Below are 16,832 nucleotides of genomic sequence, written 5' to 3'. Positions count from 1 at the left end.
TGAGAAGTCTTTGCTACACTCATAGTGTATAGATTTGTTGATGTACCAAAATAATTACACACAGTAACAACACATAAAACAATTCATAAAACAAAAACTGTCATCATGGTCATCACATACATGACATACGTTGACTTTGATATTGAAGGGTATTTATTTTGTCATGCTGAAATACATCACAGGCATATAGTTTTAACCTTGTTTGTACATTTGTGTGTAAGCCGATACATGTAGATCACATATATGTTTTCCTTGCAATACATTGAATTTTAGCTAATGTTCTTAATCTGAGTTCGATTTTTGAGTGATTTTATAGCGGTGGGGGCATTTAGTTTTACCCTTGTCCGTCTGCATGGTCTGCACGTACTAACGCTCAGGGTAAAATAATCAAATATAAATGCCCAACCCATGGTTAAATGAAAACAAATCTACAGCTGCCATGAATTATTTCGATTCTAATAGGACAAATTCGGTAATTATGTTAACCGTGAAAGCCCTATACATACGATACTGTTTTGGCTGTTCCGTTTTACCCAATTTTGATTATATTAGTAATATTATATAATTCAATGATTATTTTTTTTTAATCACATTTTTCACTTAAAAATTTTCTTCCAATGTAATTTTATTCGTTCTGAGGCGTACAAGAAGCTTTAAAACACCCGGTATTTACATTTGATTTTTTGTTTACGGAAACATATTTGTGATGTCACCTTGTTTCGTTGCCATGCCAAGACAATAAAATCATTTCGCAGAATTTTCTTTTTATGAAATTTTACCATGAAAAATAAATTGAAATGGACTGATTTGTTTATTTTGCTGTAGAATAGAGATAAATATATTGTATCTGAAGCTTAGCCTTCGTAATCTGGGGATTTTGATGTCGAAAATTGAGAATATCTGGCAGTATAAATAAGTTGGTCGTAACGCGGAACAGCCGTTTATGTGTATTACTGCGTTTGCGCTAAAGGTAGATATATTGTGATTGTACTGGTTGACGATAATAGGTCGTCATATTAGAATTTGTCAAATATCATATACATGTATGTTATGTCTGATAGAATATTTGCCCCTTTAAATTGCCTAAAACATTTCTACTCAATAAATTAAAGTTTGCTTCACTCAAAATCATATGATAATTTTGATGGAAATATTCACATTGTCATAACCACAATCCTGTCCTCTTTTCCTCGAATGTGAACTGCCGAATCAGACTTATCACTGAGTTTGTACTGACATTTCATGAGCAACTCGATGGATGCCACATCTGGAGCAAGAGCTGCTTACCCTTCCTGAGCACCTGAGATCACCCCCAGTTTTTGAAAAAGGGCTAATTACCACTTACCAAAAGTCCAGTTTGAATTTGACTTGTTTCAAAGTTGTTTCCTTATAGTAAGTATGCCTCTAATAATGCAGAAAATACATGTATTGAAAGTTTTATGCAGTCACTTAAGTATGATGGAACAAAATCATCTGAAGGTTTAACACGGTGCTAGAAATTTACTTACAATAGATAGAGTGTGAAATTGACAAGTTTGTAATAATGGTTTGCATAAAAATGCACACAAAAGAATTGGAAAAGTCTGATTTAAGCACTCATTTCAGTAATTTTCTACTTAATCATTTGATATATAAAGCCATTGCAATGCAGTGAACCATCAAATACATGTAGAGTTGGAATTTGACACCTTTTGCTTCAGAGTTATGTCCCTTCTATAAATGTTTGGTCAAGTTTGACATATTTATAATTTCCACTTGGCTCTGTGCTAGCCTATCCTCCAGTAGAGATTGGGGAATTTGTGTTCATGTACATTTTCTTTTATTTTTGATTGAGTGTTGGTAGAAATATCTATTTATTTTTGTCAAAATATAGACAATTACAGTAACGAAATGTTTGTTAATAGTTTTGTACATATTGGTTCATTGTTATAATCTGTGGTGATTAATTTGTTATGTTTTTAGGCACAAGTACTAAGTGTATTGAGTCACAGAAACATTATCCAGTTTTATGGAGCTGTAGATGAAGAACCAAACTTCTGTCTTGTTACTGGTTTGTATATATGAGTTTACTCTTTGTTCTTCAAATAATTTAACATGTACCGGGGTAAGTGTTGAAGAAGTAGAAAATTAAGGCATCAGTACTATAAAAACCTATCTACTTCATACCAATCTTAAATAAATAGCTGGTGTGTGAAACCTTAGTGAAAACTTTTATACCTAGATTATAGCAGTATTTGTATTGTGTGATAGGAAAACACTGCAACATCTCTTCAGGTACAATAAATTTTAACTATTTTGAAAGCCTTAATGTTTGGACAATCGAAAATTTTTCATCAGTTATTTGTTTAGAAAAAAAGAGGCAAAAGATACCAAAGGGACATTCAAATTCATAAGGAGAATATAAACTGACAATGCCATGGCAAAAAAAGAAAAAGACCAAAAGACAAACAACAAAGAAGCATCCAATAAAACAACAATTCTTTTCCTTTCACATTACATATTTTGTGTTACAAACTTTGAATAGTTACTACCAAATAGTTGTATTAAGGCACTTCAAAAACTGAAATATAATGTGAAATAATTAGTTTTTGTCTCGCCTGGGCAGTAAGCGAGACATAGGGATTACTATCTGGCTGCGGCGATGTAAACTATTTGTATAAAGCTTCATATTTCAGAAGGTAGAAGACCTGGATGCTTCATACCTTGTATGCTGATATCTTATGTTACTAAGTTTCCGTCTGTCATATGTCCATTGTTGTCTTGTCATTAAATTTGTATAGCAATTAATTGAAAGTTTTTTACATTTAAATTATGCATGATTAATGCAGTACAGTCTACAAACACAAAATATCTAATTAAAAAAGTGTCAAGAGAGTTTTGTCTTTTTTAGAATTTATAAAATCACAGAAGAAATATATTGTTATTTTCCTGAAGTTATAAAAGAACAAACTGTGATTTAATTATGATTTTTCTATACTATTTTAATGTAATGGCAATCTGGTAAATTATTTTAATTTTGAAATACAGGTAGTCATAACATGGAAGAAGGCTAAAGGTCAATAGATTAAGTTCTGCACTGCAGTTTGAATAGCAATAATAAATGATTGGGTGAAATGTTTTTGAACTGTTAACCAGTAAGATTGTATGAGATATTACAACCATCAGTTGTACTTTAATATCACATGAGAATGATTTCAAATGGTTTGTATGTGATGATTTATTTTCTTTTTTTCCAGAATTTGCTAAGAATGGATCTTTATATGATTATCTGAAGAATGATAAAGATATGTTAGATTTTGCCCACATTGTACGATGGGCCAGAGAAATTGCGCAGGGTAATTATTTATCATATAGAATATTCATTGCAAAACTAAAAAGACAAAATACATGTACATGTACATTGTATTGACAAAACTGCTCGCTGAAAAACAAAGGTAGAACAATTTTATTCATAAAATATGAAAGATTCAGGTTTATGTTTCTTTATAATTTCAGATGATATTTTAATCTGTTTACTTTTAAGTAAAATATTGTCCTTCTGCATTTTCAACCATCTGTGTTGTTCAGTAGATGTACTTTTCACGAAAGAACTGCTTGCTGATAAAGTCCTGGAGCAAAATTATTTTCCAGATAGTTGAATGATTTCCCAAGATAATATAAAGTTTGCATTGTATATAAATCATACAATGAATGCAATATGACAGAGGTCCACAACTGTTTTTTTATTGGAATTTGTAAAACAGGATGAACACATGGGATAAACACACATTACCTCATACATATAGTAACATGGGATAAACACACATTACCCCATACATGTATTAACATGGGATAAACACACATTACCTCATACATATATTAACATGGGATAAACACACATTACCCCATACATGTATTAACATGGGATAAACACACATTACCTCATACATATATTAACATGGGATAAACACACATTACCTCATACATATATTAACATGGGATAAACACACATTACCCCATACATATATTAACATGGGATAAACACACATTACCCCATACATATATTAACATGGGATAAACACACATTACCCCATACATGTATTAACATGGGATAAACACACATTACCTCATACATATATTAACATGGGATAAACACACATTACCTCATACATATATTAACATGGGATAAACACACATTACCCCATACATATATTAATGCCATATAAAATAGTCAGTGTTTAGTCAACAGTGAACTCTGAGTAAAATCTTGAAGGAACAAATATGGCTGACAATATTATTTGTCTGCATTATACCTTCTCATATTTAAAGCAAAATAAACAATTCTTAGAAATAATAACATCATAAAGTATTTACTGTTCAAAAAAATATAGAACAGATGATAATACCTTATTGCAAAACATGGTAAATGTATTCTATAGGTATGAACCATTTATTAATGCATACCATACTCTTACCTGCATGCATTACTTTCTGAAAATGTTAAATGTAATAGATTAAAAATTATTTTTATACTGTCAATGTTTACTCTTATGATATATATTTATGTTAATTACTGTAAATATATATTTTTATTATATAGGTACTAACTGTAAATGTTTACTCTTTTTAGGCATGAATTACTTACATGAAGAAGCTCCAACCAAAATAATACACAGAGATTTAAAGTCCAAAAATGGTAACTATAGATTTCTATGAAGCTAGAAAGTGGGTTTTATCCTCTAAGGCCTGTATTCATAAAGTATGTTTAAATTTAAACAAAGTTTAAAAATGATTTAAACTCCAAAGGTTAAAAATGATTTAAACTTAAGTTTAAAATTAAACCGTTTTCATAAAAGTGGTTAAGTTAAACCTAGTTTATAATATCAGTTTAATTTAGACCTGCTAGTAGCAGGTTTAAATCATGGTATAATTCAGCATTATTTTGCTCAAAAGTCACAGGTCAGTGGAAAGGGCAGGAACAATAAGTGCTAGTCAAGAATTAGGGAAATAAAGGAACAAAAGCATGCTATATGAATACAGTTCATTTAAAACTCCAATCCTAGGTTAACTAAACTGAATTTAAGCCTAAACCAAGTTTATTTTAAACCTCATATATGAATAAGGCCTTAAAAGTCATTCTACTTAACATCATGAGGATATAGATAGTAGAGGGAAGAAAGATACCAGAGGGATAGTCAAACTCATAGATCGAAAACAAACTGACAACGCCATGGCCAAAAATAAAAAGACAAACAGACAAATAATAGTATAGATGACACAACATAGAAAACTAAAGACTAAGCAACACGAACACCACCAAAAACTGGGGGTGATATAGGCTATATTGTATGTACTGGTCATATATATCCTGGGTTGTAACATAATAATTACATTACATAGAAGTATCATACTAATCCATAATTTTGATTGGACGAGGCATTCCAAAAGTTATATTAAAAACAAAAGGCATATTTTAACTCTTAATTTCATGGTTTTTGAATGAAAATGTTATAAGAATTAAATGCTTCTTTTATACGACCGCAAACAAAAAATGTTGCGGTCGTATATAGCTATCACGTCTTAGTCGTCGTCGTCAGAAGAAATTTGGTTTCCAGACAATAACTTTAGTTTAAGTGTATGGATCTCTATGAAATTTAAGCAAAAGATTCAATACAACAAAAGGAAGGTTGGGATAGTTTTTGGGGGTGATGGTCCCAACTGTTTAGGAATTAGGGGCCAAAAAGGGGCCCAAAACAAGCATTTTTCTAGTTTCAGGACAATAACGTGTGTATAAGTATTTTGATTGCTCTGAAATTGTACCAGAAGGTTCAATACCACAAGTAGAAGGTTGGGATTCATATGGGGGTAATTGCCTAAACCGTTTAGGAATAAGGGGCCAAAAAGGGTCTAAAACAAGCATTTTTCTAGTTGTCAGACAATAACTTGTGTTTAAGTGTATGGATGTCTCTTAACTTGTACCACATTTTACAAAAAGAAAATTTCTTCAAATATTATTTTTTTGGAAAGTGGGGGGGGGGGCACAGTGTATTGCACAACATCAAGAAATCTTCAATTGATATAAATTCAAATCATATAACCAATTTCAAGTTCTTTGACTACATTTATTCTGTGTCAGAAACCTATAATGTGTCAAATATTTAATTACAATCCAAATTCAGACCTGTATCAAGCTTGAATATTGTGTCCATTTTTGCCCCAATTGTTCAGGGTTGGTCCTCTGCGCTCGTATCCAGCTGCGCTCGGCGAAGCAGTTTAATGTAATTTTATAGGATGTAAAAGCGTTGCATTTACACACATTTTTTTGAATGAGTGCTTCCACACTTCTTACACAATGTTTTTTGGTCGACGCTTCTACACCCCAATAAAAATACAAAAAGTATCATTTAATTATTTTAAATGGCCTCTTTCTGTATATGAATATTAGGTCATGTGTATTATATACTTTCATGAGACAGCAATCCAATGACACAAATAAACAAAAGCCATGTAGAGGGCAACATAAAGTCTTCAAAAATAGACAAATCTCTATACAATATGTCAAGCTTTAAATCTTCTAAATTCTAAAAACCAATAATTAACATCTGCCATTAACCCCAAATTCTCCAAATAACAAAATAACATTAAGATGACACAAGACAATCACAGATGAGGTCATGACATGGGGCAGACACAATAATATGTGGCAGGGTTAAAGTAGTGTTTATGTATCTTCTGCAGTTGTTTTGGAATTATAGGATAGTTCATTTTCTTGTAATCACATGGCATTTCTTCTCGATTTTGCAGAATGTACAAAAGACACATTGTACAGATATCGTATATTTAATAAACTTTCGTAATTAAGTTAGTTACCTGTATCATTAGGAGTTAAATATAACTGAAATTATTTATAAAAAGAGAGATTGGTATAAAGAATATATAGCTGTATTAACAGTGAGATACACTTGTCTATAAATAGATTTTCAGATTTATTAAGGTGTGTACATAACTTGACTTTATTTTGTAGTTGTTATTTCCCATGATATGATCTGCAAGGTAAGAAACATTTGACTATAATGGTAACACTTTACTGATGATCAAATAAATTGTGCACTGTCTGAAAAAGTCTATTTAACCTGAAAAACTGGCCAGTTGAAAAGACATACTTCATAATCGTCTTCATTGCATGCAGACATAAGAGTTTCTAAATGCCATATTTATAGTTAGTTATCAGTGTAGTTCGGTCACGAGTTGAATATTTTTCGATATTTTAATTCATGGATTAGTTATTCTTTTTATTACATTGACCATGGACCTTTTTAATGGAAAAAATGAAAGAAACTATATCTTTTCCACGCATTCTCAGTTGTATTGATGCAATGTCATTCACAACGTTTTGACAACACTTATTGTTGTATGAAGTCAGTGGAGAGAAATTATCAGATTTATTTCACATGCGAAATTATTGGTTTTAATTTCACTGAGAAATCATGGTATTCATTGCAACCAATGTAATAATATATTTTTAATTGGTCTATTTCTTTACAGTAACTAAGTAAGAAGGTCACCATGACTTAAATATTAAGCAAAGATGAGGAATAGAAATAGCCGTTACTTTTGGTTACTCCATTTCTTTATTTCACTTTATGTGCTGGAACTTTAAAATCAGTACCAATATTCATTTTGAACTAAAAAACACCAAGTTCTATTTTAAATGACCAGCAATCATGGACATATGCCATTGTATAAATGTATTTTTGTGCTGATATTATAAACAGTAGAAAATTATTACTAGAAAGATACTAATGCTACAACAGTTAAGTATAAAGGAGGAGATCTGATGAGGGCCATTATCTGGTCCTTGAAATACCGTAGTGTATCTTAGCTTTATTGATGTTATGATCTGGATATGTTAGCATATAAATGTCAGTTGTGATTGCATTGTGATGGCATTGTGGAATCATAAACATGGACATGATGGACATATTTGAACAATGATGGCCATTTTATTCATAGTTTTGGCAAAATTAAATATGAACCAAGGCCTTACCCAAAATATAATTTACACAGAAACATCTTTGCATGATATGTTGTAGCAAAATGTCTTGGTATTGCTGGGCTCAGGAAATATTAAACACAATGAAGCTATTTTGGCATTGTTTTCAGTGGTGTGTTAAAATAAAGAAAATATGTAAGGCACAATTAGATGACCCCCTAATGTCTTGTGAACATCTGAAGTGTGGGGTTTTGTATGATAGATATTTTATACTTTTTGATTTTCAAATTCAAAGGGTCAAAAAGATGGCCTTATCATACCTTCTCCTTTTGAATATGGTACATTCTATAATATGAAATAGTTATAAATTTGAAAATTGAAAAGTATGGTAACCATTTACTAATTTATTTCTTATTATTTTTGTGAATAAATATAACTATTATGGTATATATTTTGTTCTTGTTTAGATCTGTGATTTTGGAGCATCAAAGTTTATGGGTAGTACAACTAAGATGTCTCTTGCTGGAACGTTTCCATGGATGGCCCCAGAGGTTAGTTTTGTCATTCATTGTTAACCTTTACCCTCATCAAAATCTGCCAAAAAATGGTATCTCCTAAATAATGGTATCTCCTAAATAATAATGAAACCACACTATATGTTGAAAAATTAAATTTTCGATGTTTTGTTTGCCATCTCAGTGTTCTCCCTAGGATTTTTGAATAGCACCAGGGTAACGCGTGTGAACAGCTTGGTAAAATGATTCATACAATCAGTTGTGTCGCGTGGCGTTGCTACATTTCTAGTTACTGCAGTTTTTATGTCTCTTGTTTAGTTTTAATACTGTGGTACTGTGTAATGTCAGAATATTATTGGTTAAAAAGATCAATAAACAGTTTGTATACTTTTAATATTTTTTAAAAATAAATTAAACATGATTCATTACATAATATTCATCTAAATTTAAAGTAATTAAATCTTTTATAAAATCCATGATCAATAAAAATAAAATATCATTCAAACAGGAACATATATATTGTTAGATATTCTGTTCCCAGATTCAAAAGAGAACAAAAATGTTCAATTTAAAAACCTTAGAAAGAAAGTTGTTGTATGTGATAGGATTCTTGTCATAAGGGAGATATAAAATTAACAAGAACAAAAGGTACAAAGTTGTGTATAAATTTGAACCAGTTTCTATCTTAAATTTTAAAAGAAATTTTTCATAAATTTTAAAACATTTTGCTATAGATTTCATGAACATGTAAATATTAACCTTTCTTGTCTTTGGTGATAATCAAACATAGATACAGACTTAATACTGCACTGAAATCTAAATCTTGATTTATCATGATCCATTTAAAAAGAATTCCTAAATCTATAAATTTATCTTAGGTCTATAGATCTTAAGGATGTTCGCTTGGCATGTTTTGGATTTTTTGTCAGATTTTCGGAATCCTCTGGTTTTATCCATTTGAATGCCTTAAAAATTTTTGCCCACTAACCCCCATTTTTCTTTTTATAACTCTTTTACATGTATAACTATAAGCCATCTGTAAAAGTCTTATAAAATCTTTGTTATTTTTTAATAGTTTTTGTGAACTTATACTCGTCAATGATAAAGCTATGAAAAAACAAGAGAGAACATTTTCCCGCCAAAATTTCAATGGCTTATATCTTGAAAACGAGCACACGGACCTATATTTTGTTTCCGCTCATTTGGTTCCTTTACTAATCCCCTATCAATATATACTAGTGTTATGAAAAGCTTGTTATTTTGAAACTGAGTAGCGAACTTCCTTAAAGTAACATATTCAATGTCAACAACAAAGTCTCCCTATTTTCCCGCCTAAATGACAGGAAGTAGATATAAATAGATTTAACATGTGCTTATGGATTAAAATTGCAAGATCACTTCTGTTATTCATTAATGATCATATGGATATATATATCCAGTTTGAAGGTACAGTCATGCATTTTATTTGTAAAATAGAATAGATTGCAGTTAATTGTAAATAATCTTGAATATTCTACGTGAACTAACTGGGTAATTTGATCCTTCCCCTTTGAATTACTTGTTGACAGTTTGAAACCGGAATATCATGCAATAACTATGTCATAATTAAAGATAATTTTGTCCATGGTTTAATCAGAGACATATAAAACTATAATATAAGTATTGAGCTAACTTTATAATGTACCGTCGTGTGTACAACTAGCGGGTCAACACGGTTTGTGTACAAAGTATTTGCCGACTTGTCAGGTGGTGAGTGAAGCCTTAAAATAGTTATCTTTGATCATAAAGTTATGATCTCTAAATTAAAACACAAAAGAATCATGTAAAAAGTGTTAATTACATCGATTAAATCCAATCAACAAAGGTTAACCTCATAAAGGTAAATCAATCACGTGGTGTAAATAATCCGTGTTGAACTGGTTTGAACTGGTCAAATTTCACCTGGAATTTTATACCGCACGGAAAAGATTTAACAAGTCGTTTAAAACTTTACCGATTTAAGATTTTTTAACTGAAAATTTTAGCACCACGGAGAAAAATTATACATCGCGGTAAGAACGATACCACCACGGTGAAAAATTATACATCGCGGGCCCGCGGTCCTTTAAGGGCCTGGGGAGAACACTGCATCTGTCTACATTTTACATTTAATTGCTTGGTTTGACTGATTTTTGCTGTCTTTTATTGTACCTCATTTTAATTTACAAAACGCCATATGCATAAATGTATCTTTTGATATGACTAATGAAACCAATTATTGCTATGTTAATGGATTTGTAATCTAAATATGAAACAAGAGATTTTGTTGTTATTGCAGGTTATACAAAGTCATCCTGTTTCAGAGTCCTGTGATACTTGGTCATACGGTGTGGTAAGTTCCTAGAGTACTCTTAGTTACAAGGAGGAAAAGTTAACAAAAACCATGTGCTTTTCTAACGGTTTCATACGCCTGTTCAAAATTTTATTGGGTCTAAAGGTCAATGATTAAAAATCGATTCAAGAAAAACCAGTCAAACCCGGTGAGTGGAATGATTTTGATCCGTAAACATGTGACACCAACTTAGAAATATATTAACAATGTTTAGGAATGAAATATTGTAATAAATTGTAAAATTAACATTCGTATTTGTTTGCTGAACTTTTATTCCCTGGAAGTTTAGTAACTAATCACAGGGGTATTCAGAATAACGCTGTAATCTGAATTTAATTTAAAACAGCAGTTGTGCAATAAAGTTTTGTTTAATTGTTAAAAAAAAAAAAAAAGAGAAAATAGCTCATTCTCTGACTGCTGATGTCAGCAACAGATAACTTGGCACATCTTAATGAATTTATAACAAAAAATTGTAAATTACAAAATGACATCTGATCTTGACAGTGAACATTGACAAAAAATAATTCAAACACAATTCATTATTTAGATTATTTTGGAAAGTTAGGACATGAGTCGGCTATACATCAAAAGAAAAAAAAAACTTAGATAATCACCAAATTGTCAAAGAATTGTAGTGCTTACTCACATCTTGAACATGTTGTACTGCTCAATATTTTTGGCAATCCCTGTAATCGATTGTATATATTATTAAAGGTTGCTTGAAACCCTTCAGCAAATAATGGAAAAGCTCACACCTGAATCATTATCAAGATGGTATCTGGGGTTGCAGCCTGTATATAAATTATATCTATATTTTTTAAGCAAGCACTGAAGTCTGTTGTGATGTAGACATGCATATAAACATTTGTCATGTTATTTTTTTCAGGTCTTGTGGGAGTTATTGACACATGAGGTGCCATTCAAAGGTATAGAAGGATTCCAGGTCGCATGGCTAGTTGTAGAAAGAGGGGAGGTAAGTATTCAAGTTTGTTGTTGGGTCTTCAATTTATGTATATGAAGTTTAGATCATCTGTTGCCTTCTGTGAATAGTGATTAAATATAATGTTATGACAAGTTCTTAGATAGAAGAGAAAGATGTGTTTTTGATGTGTTTGATCACTTGCTATCCATGGTGACTATTGTCCTTCTGTCATCCATTGTAAACACTGCAATTTTCTATCGTGACTATGTACCAATCTTTGTTACTTTGTTTCCAATTGGATAACAAACATGGTTACCCGGCCAAAAGCTGACTTTTGAGACTACAGAGATCTTCATCTCGAAAGAAATATCTAATAAAATCTATGCCTGTTGAGAAATACTGGGTGAAATAAATATTACAAAGAGTATTGATAGAGTATTGTATTTTTTTTTTTTGCCAACAGGTATAGTGTTTTATTAAATAAACTTTGACCTTTCCTAATTTCAGAGATTAACAATACCAAGTACTTGTCCTGCATGTTTTTCCCATCTGATGAGGCAGTGTTGGGAGCTGGAGCCAAAGAAACGTCCCTCATTCAGAGATATACTAACCAAGCTACATACTATATCACATGATGGTTTGTATTTTTTTGTTGTGAAAGTCTTAGAATGGATCAATGTTTAATAGCAAAATATCAAGAGATATTCCATTGAAATGAATGTGGGAGGGTATGAAGGATTTTTATGTTTAGACATGGGTTTTGTGTCATTATTGGTTGTCATTTTATATTCAAATTTACTCAAGGGAAGCATGGTGGTTGTATTATGGTTTTGGAATTCCCTTCCTACCCTCCCATATTCATTTTAATGGACTTTTCCTAAATATTGAGATACTATTGATTAAAAACATCAATGAGAAATTCATCTAACAATGAATACATGTGAAAGGTGTACATACAATGTTTCTTTTTGTAAATGCATAGTTTAAATACAGAAAAGGTAGGATAAGAGTTATTATTTGACCCCTGAAATTGAAAAATTGGTAAAATTCTTCGATCTTCAAAAAGCATGTTAGTTCTAATGATAGATATATATATGCATAAATGAATTGTATCATATATCTTGGACACTTCAGGTTAGAAAATTTAGCTGTGATATCACTTAAAGTCATAAACATGTTGAAATTGATAAATTTGACCTAAAAAGTCCATCTTACACATAGTTTGATAAAATTTATAATGAGCCAAGATCTTGCCCAAAAAGATATTTTACACTCACTAACATCTTTGTATAAGACATCATGTAGCAAAACATGTTTTTGATGAAGCCTAGGCTCTTATCTAAATATTGATAACAAGATCTCAATATGAGACTTTTTTGGAAGTTTTTGTGTGAAATACAAGAAGTTTGAAGGCCTTACTTCTCACAGACTAATGTCTGGATATAATTTGTTAAATATATAATACATTTGGAATTTTGAATTCATGGGGCAAAAAAGTTGCATAATCATATCCTTTTTATCTGTAGGCTGATGATGTTGGTAAATAGTTCCAGGATGAACACATTTCTACCTCCCTTTATATACTTATACTTTATTGACTTATATGCATCTGTATATCAGATTTCTTATCTTTAATACTAAGTGATCCACAATAAAATATAACTTTGTATGATTTCATTATTAATTTCAACTACATTTTTTTCTTCTAAAAGATTGTATACCTGACCAGACCAACTCATTTCTACAGCACAGAGAAGATTGGAAGTAAGTTGTCATTGAGTCAAATGTCTGGTAACATTGTACTGTCTATTTATCACCATCATTGATAGAATGATACTTGAAATGATTTCTATAATTTCTATTACAAAGTCAAAAGTTGTTTCATATACAATCATTAAGTATATGATGCAGTCCGTTAAATCCGCCCACATAAGGCTTTGATCGTATGTATTTCTGCTTAATTATATACAAATTGTATGAAATTTAATATAAATCAATTCACTGACAAATCAATTTTGAGTATTTTATCTCATTTCCCCCAATATATCTGAAATAAAATTAGAAATCAACTAAACAAGTGGGTCATCTGTGTTTTTATCGGAAATGTGTTTATCCGGTAAATCCGCTGATGTGCAGTAAATATGTATGGAGGGCCAGTTTATCACATATTTATGAAAGGAAAATAGTGATCTATTAATAGACCACTTAAAAAGGGATTCCAGACAATCAAAAAAAAAAAATGAGTTTTGTAAGCAATAATATGATTATTGTTAGCTTTAGGAACTGTATTATATATATCACTAGATATTTTCGTAATAAAGGATTTTTATGCCCACTTAGGGGCATTATGTTTTTCGGTCTGTGTGTCCGTTCGTGCGTCCGACTGTCCGTTCATTCGTTCGTCCGTCTGTCCCGCTTCAGGTTAAAGTTTTTGATCAAGGTAATATTTGATGAAGTTGAAGTAATTAACCCCAACTTTTTGAGTTATCTTTCTTTGTCCATAACTAGTTGAATTATGGCCAAGGGATGATATGTTGTCTTCCAATGCTAAATACAATTCAATGTTTAATTCTTAGTTGGTAAATTGATGCAATCTTGACCCTTCAGTGCTTATAAGCACTTTGATTTTCATAGTGATTTTTGTAGTTTTCCCAAATAATTAAGTCTCCCAAACTTCGTTTGGGAAGACTTATTGGTTTTGCTCAGTTCTTATTATTCTTCTTCTTCTTCTTCTTCCGCCGCTTTTAAATTTGAACTTGTCCGCACCCGTTCTCCAAAACCGCTTGTCAGATTAACTTAAGGTTTCAAAATATGTTAGACTAACATGTCTAGTGGTGCAATCAGGGTTTTGTTTGTGCAATGGGGTTTATAAAGGGGTACTTTGAGGGGCAAAAAGAAAGGAGGGTTTTACTATAGAACCCTATGGGATTTTATTTTTTAAAATTTTCAAATGATTATAAATTGAAAACCGTTTGTGATAGACACAATCTTTTTAATTGAAAATGTTCTAAATGATAAAGCACATTAAATGAAATACAGGGTTAGTCCCCAGGGGTCACCCCCACCCCCTGCCATTTAAGAAAGTTCTAATATCTTGTAAATGGTCGAGATCCCCACCCCTAAACCATATTTATTCTGGTTTGTCATGCTAAGATGGTTTGAATGATATACAGGGTTAGTCCCCAGGGGTCATCCCAACCCCCTGCCATTTGAGAAAGTTCTAATATCTTGTAAATGGTCGAGATCCCCACCCCTAAACCATATATATTCTGGTTTGTCATGATAAAGCACATCAAATGAAAAACAGGGTTAGTCCCCGGGGTCACCCCCACCCCCTGCCATTTAAGAAAGTTCTAAAATATCTTGTAAGTGGTCAATATCCCCACCCCTAAACCATATATATTCTGATTTGTCATACCAAGATGGTTTGAATGATACACAGGGTTATTCCCCAGGGGTCATCCTTACCCCCTGCCATTTGAGAAAGTTCTAATATCTTGTAAATGGTCAAGATCCCCACCCCTAAACCATATATATTCTGGTTTGTCATGATAAAGCACATCAAATGAAATACAGGGTTAGCCCCCAGGGGTCACCCCCACCCCCTGCCATTTAAGAAAAATCTAATATCCTGTAAGTGGTCGAGATCCCCACCCCTAAACCATATATATTCTGATTTGTCATACCAAGATGGTTTGAATGATATACAGGGTTATTCCCCAGGGGTCATCCCGACCCCCTGCCATTTGAGAAAGTTCTAATATCTTGTAAATGGTCGAGATCCCCACCCCTAAACCATATATATTCCTGTTCGTCATGTCTCGAACAGTTGAATGACATATAGGGTCAGTCCCCAAGGGTCCCCCCCCCACCCCCAATGTTCTAGTATCTTGTAAATGGTCCAGATCCCCACCCCTAAACCATATATATTCTGGTTTGTCATGCCAAGATGATTTGAATGATATACAGGGTTAGTCCCTAGGCATCACTAATGCATATAACTTTACTGGACCAAACCAATTTTCACTGGACTTTGTCCAATGTCAGGCGACCCTGTGAATTACGAATTATGGGAGCTTCGTTTGGGAGACTTCGTAACAGCATCCTGTTACAATCATTTCTTGTTTATTTTTGGATCGATTTACAATTGGGAGGAATTTTTTAATGGGAACTTTTTCTTTTGCTAGACATTAACTTTGCAATTCTATATAAATTAGAGACAAGATATGAAATAGAGTATCAAATTATTCTAGTCTGTACAGATCTGTTTAATTTTGCTTAAAACAAAATAAAATATTCCTTGTTGAGATCAGATTTAGGCTAGTGTACAGTTCAGATTGTTTTATTAGTCCCCTACCAATGAAGTCAAAGGGGACTTAAGGTTTGCACTCTGTCTGTCTGTCTGTCTGTCCATCCGTCAGTCCACCAAATCAGTTTTCCACACTTTTTTTCTTCGTACTTGAAGATATTGATTTGATATTTATTGTATTGTTTTATCATGACAAGTTACAGATCAAGTTCGAATTTTGTTCTGGTCTGACGATTTTGTGCAGAGTTATGGTCCTTGAACTTAGAAAATTCACTCAAATAATCAGTTTCCCGCACTTTTTTTTGTCATGCTTGAAGATATTGATTTGATGATTGGTTTTTAGTTTTATCATGACAAGTTATAGATCAAATTCGAAATTTGATCCGGTCTAATGATTTTGTGCAGAGTTATGGTCCTTGGACTTAAAAAATTCACTCAATAATCAGTTTTCCTCACTTTTTTTCGTCATGCTTGAAGGTGTTGATTTGATAATTGCTATATAGTTTCATCATGACAAATTACAGATCAAGTTCAAATTTTGTTCTGGTCTGATGATTTTGTGCAGAGTTATGGTCCTTGGACTCAAATATTAAATTTTCAACATTTTTTTTCGTCATGCTTGAAGATATTGACTTGATATTTGTTATATAGTTTACACCATGACAAGTTGTAGATCAAGTGAGCATTTTGTTCCAGTACAATGAATTTTTAACCGGTAGGGGACTATGGATTGCCAGGCAATA

At 31.9% G+C, this 16,832-nt stretch overlaps 1 protein-coding gene across 1 annotated transcript in view; it reads left to right on the top strand.

Moving 5' to 3' along the window:
- The window catches only part of LOC127730966 (mitogen-activated protein kinase kinase kinase 20-like), a 65,071-nt gene that overhangs the window by 7,702 nt on the left and 40,537 nt on the right, over positions 1–16,832 (top strand). The window contains exons 3-11 of the mRNA XM_052239602.1: positions 1,963–2,050; positions 3,237–3,335; positions 4,610–4,675; positions 7,004–7,032; positions 8,440–8,523; positions 10,805–10,858; positions 11,745–11,831; positions 12,288–12,417; positions 13,493–13,544. Coding sequence (XP_052095562.1) covers positions 1,963–2,050; positions 3,237–3,335; positions 4,610–4,675; positions 7,004–7,032; positions 8,440–8,523; positions 10,805–10,858; positions 11,745–11,831; positions 12,288–12,417; positions 13,493–13,544 — 689 coding nt within the window. The remainder of the gene's footprint in view (positions 1–1,962; positions 2,051–3,236; positions 3,336–4,609; positions 4,676–7,003; positions 7,033–8,439; positions 8,524–10,804; positions 10,859–11,744; positions 11,832–12,287; positions 12,418–13,492; positions 13,545–16,832) is intronic.

The sequence above is a fragment of the Mytilus californianus genome, unplaced genomic scaffold, assembly GCF_021869535.1.
Source record: "Mytilus californianus isolate M0D057914Y unplaced genomic scaffold, xbMytCali1.0.p SCAF_2, whole genome shotgun sequence".
Classification (NCBI taxonomy): domain Eukaryota; kingdom Metazoa; phylum Mollusca; class Bivalvia; order Mytilida; family Mytilidae; genus Mytilus; species Mytilus californianus.
Note: the sequence above shows the minus strand (reverse complement) of the source record. Positions and strands in the feature narration are given on the sequence as shown.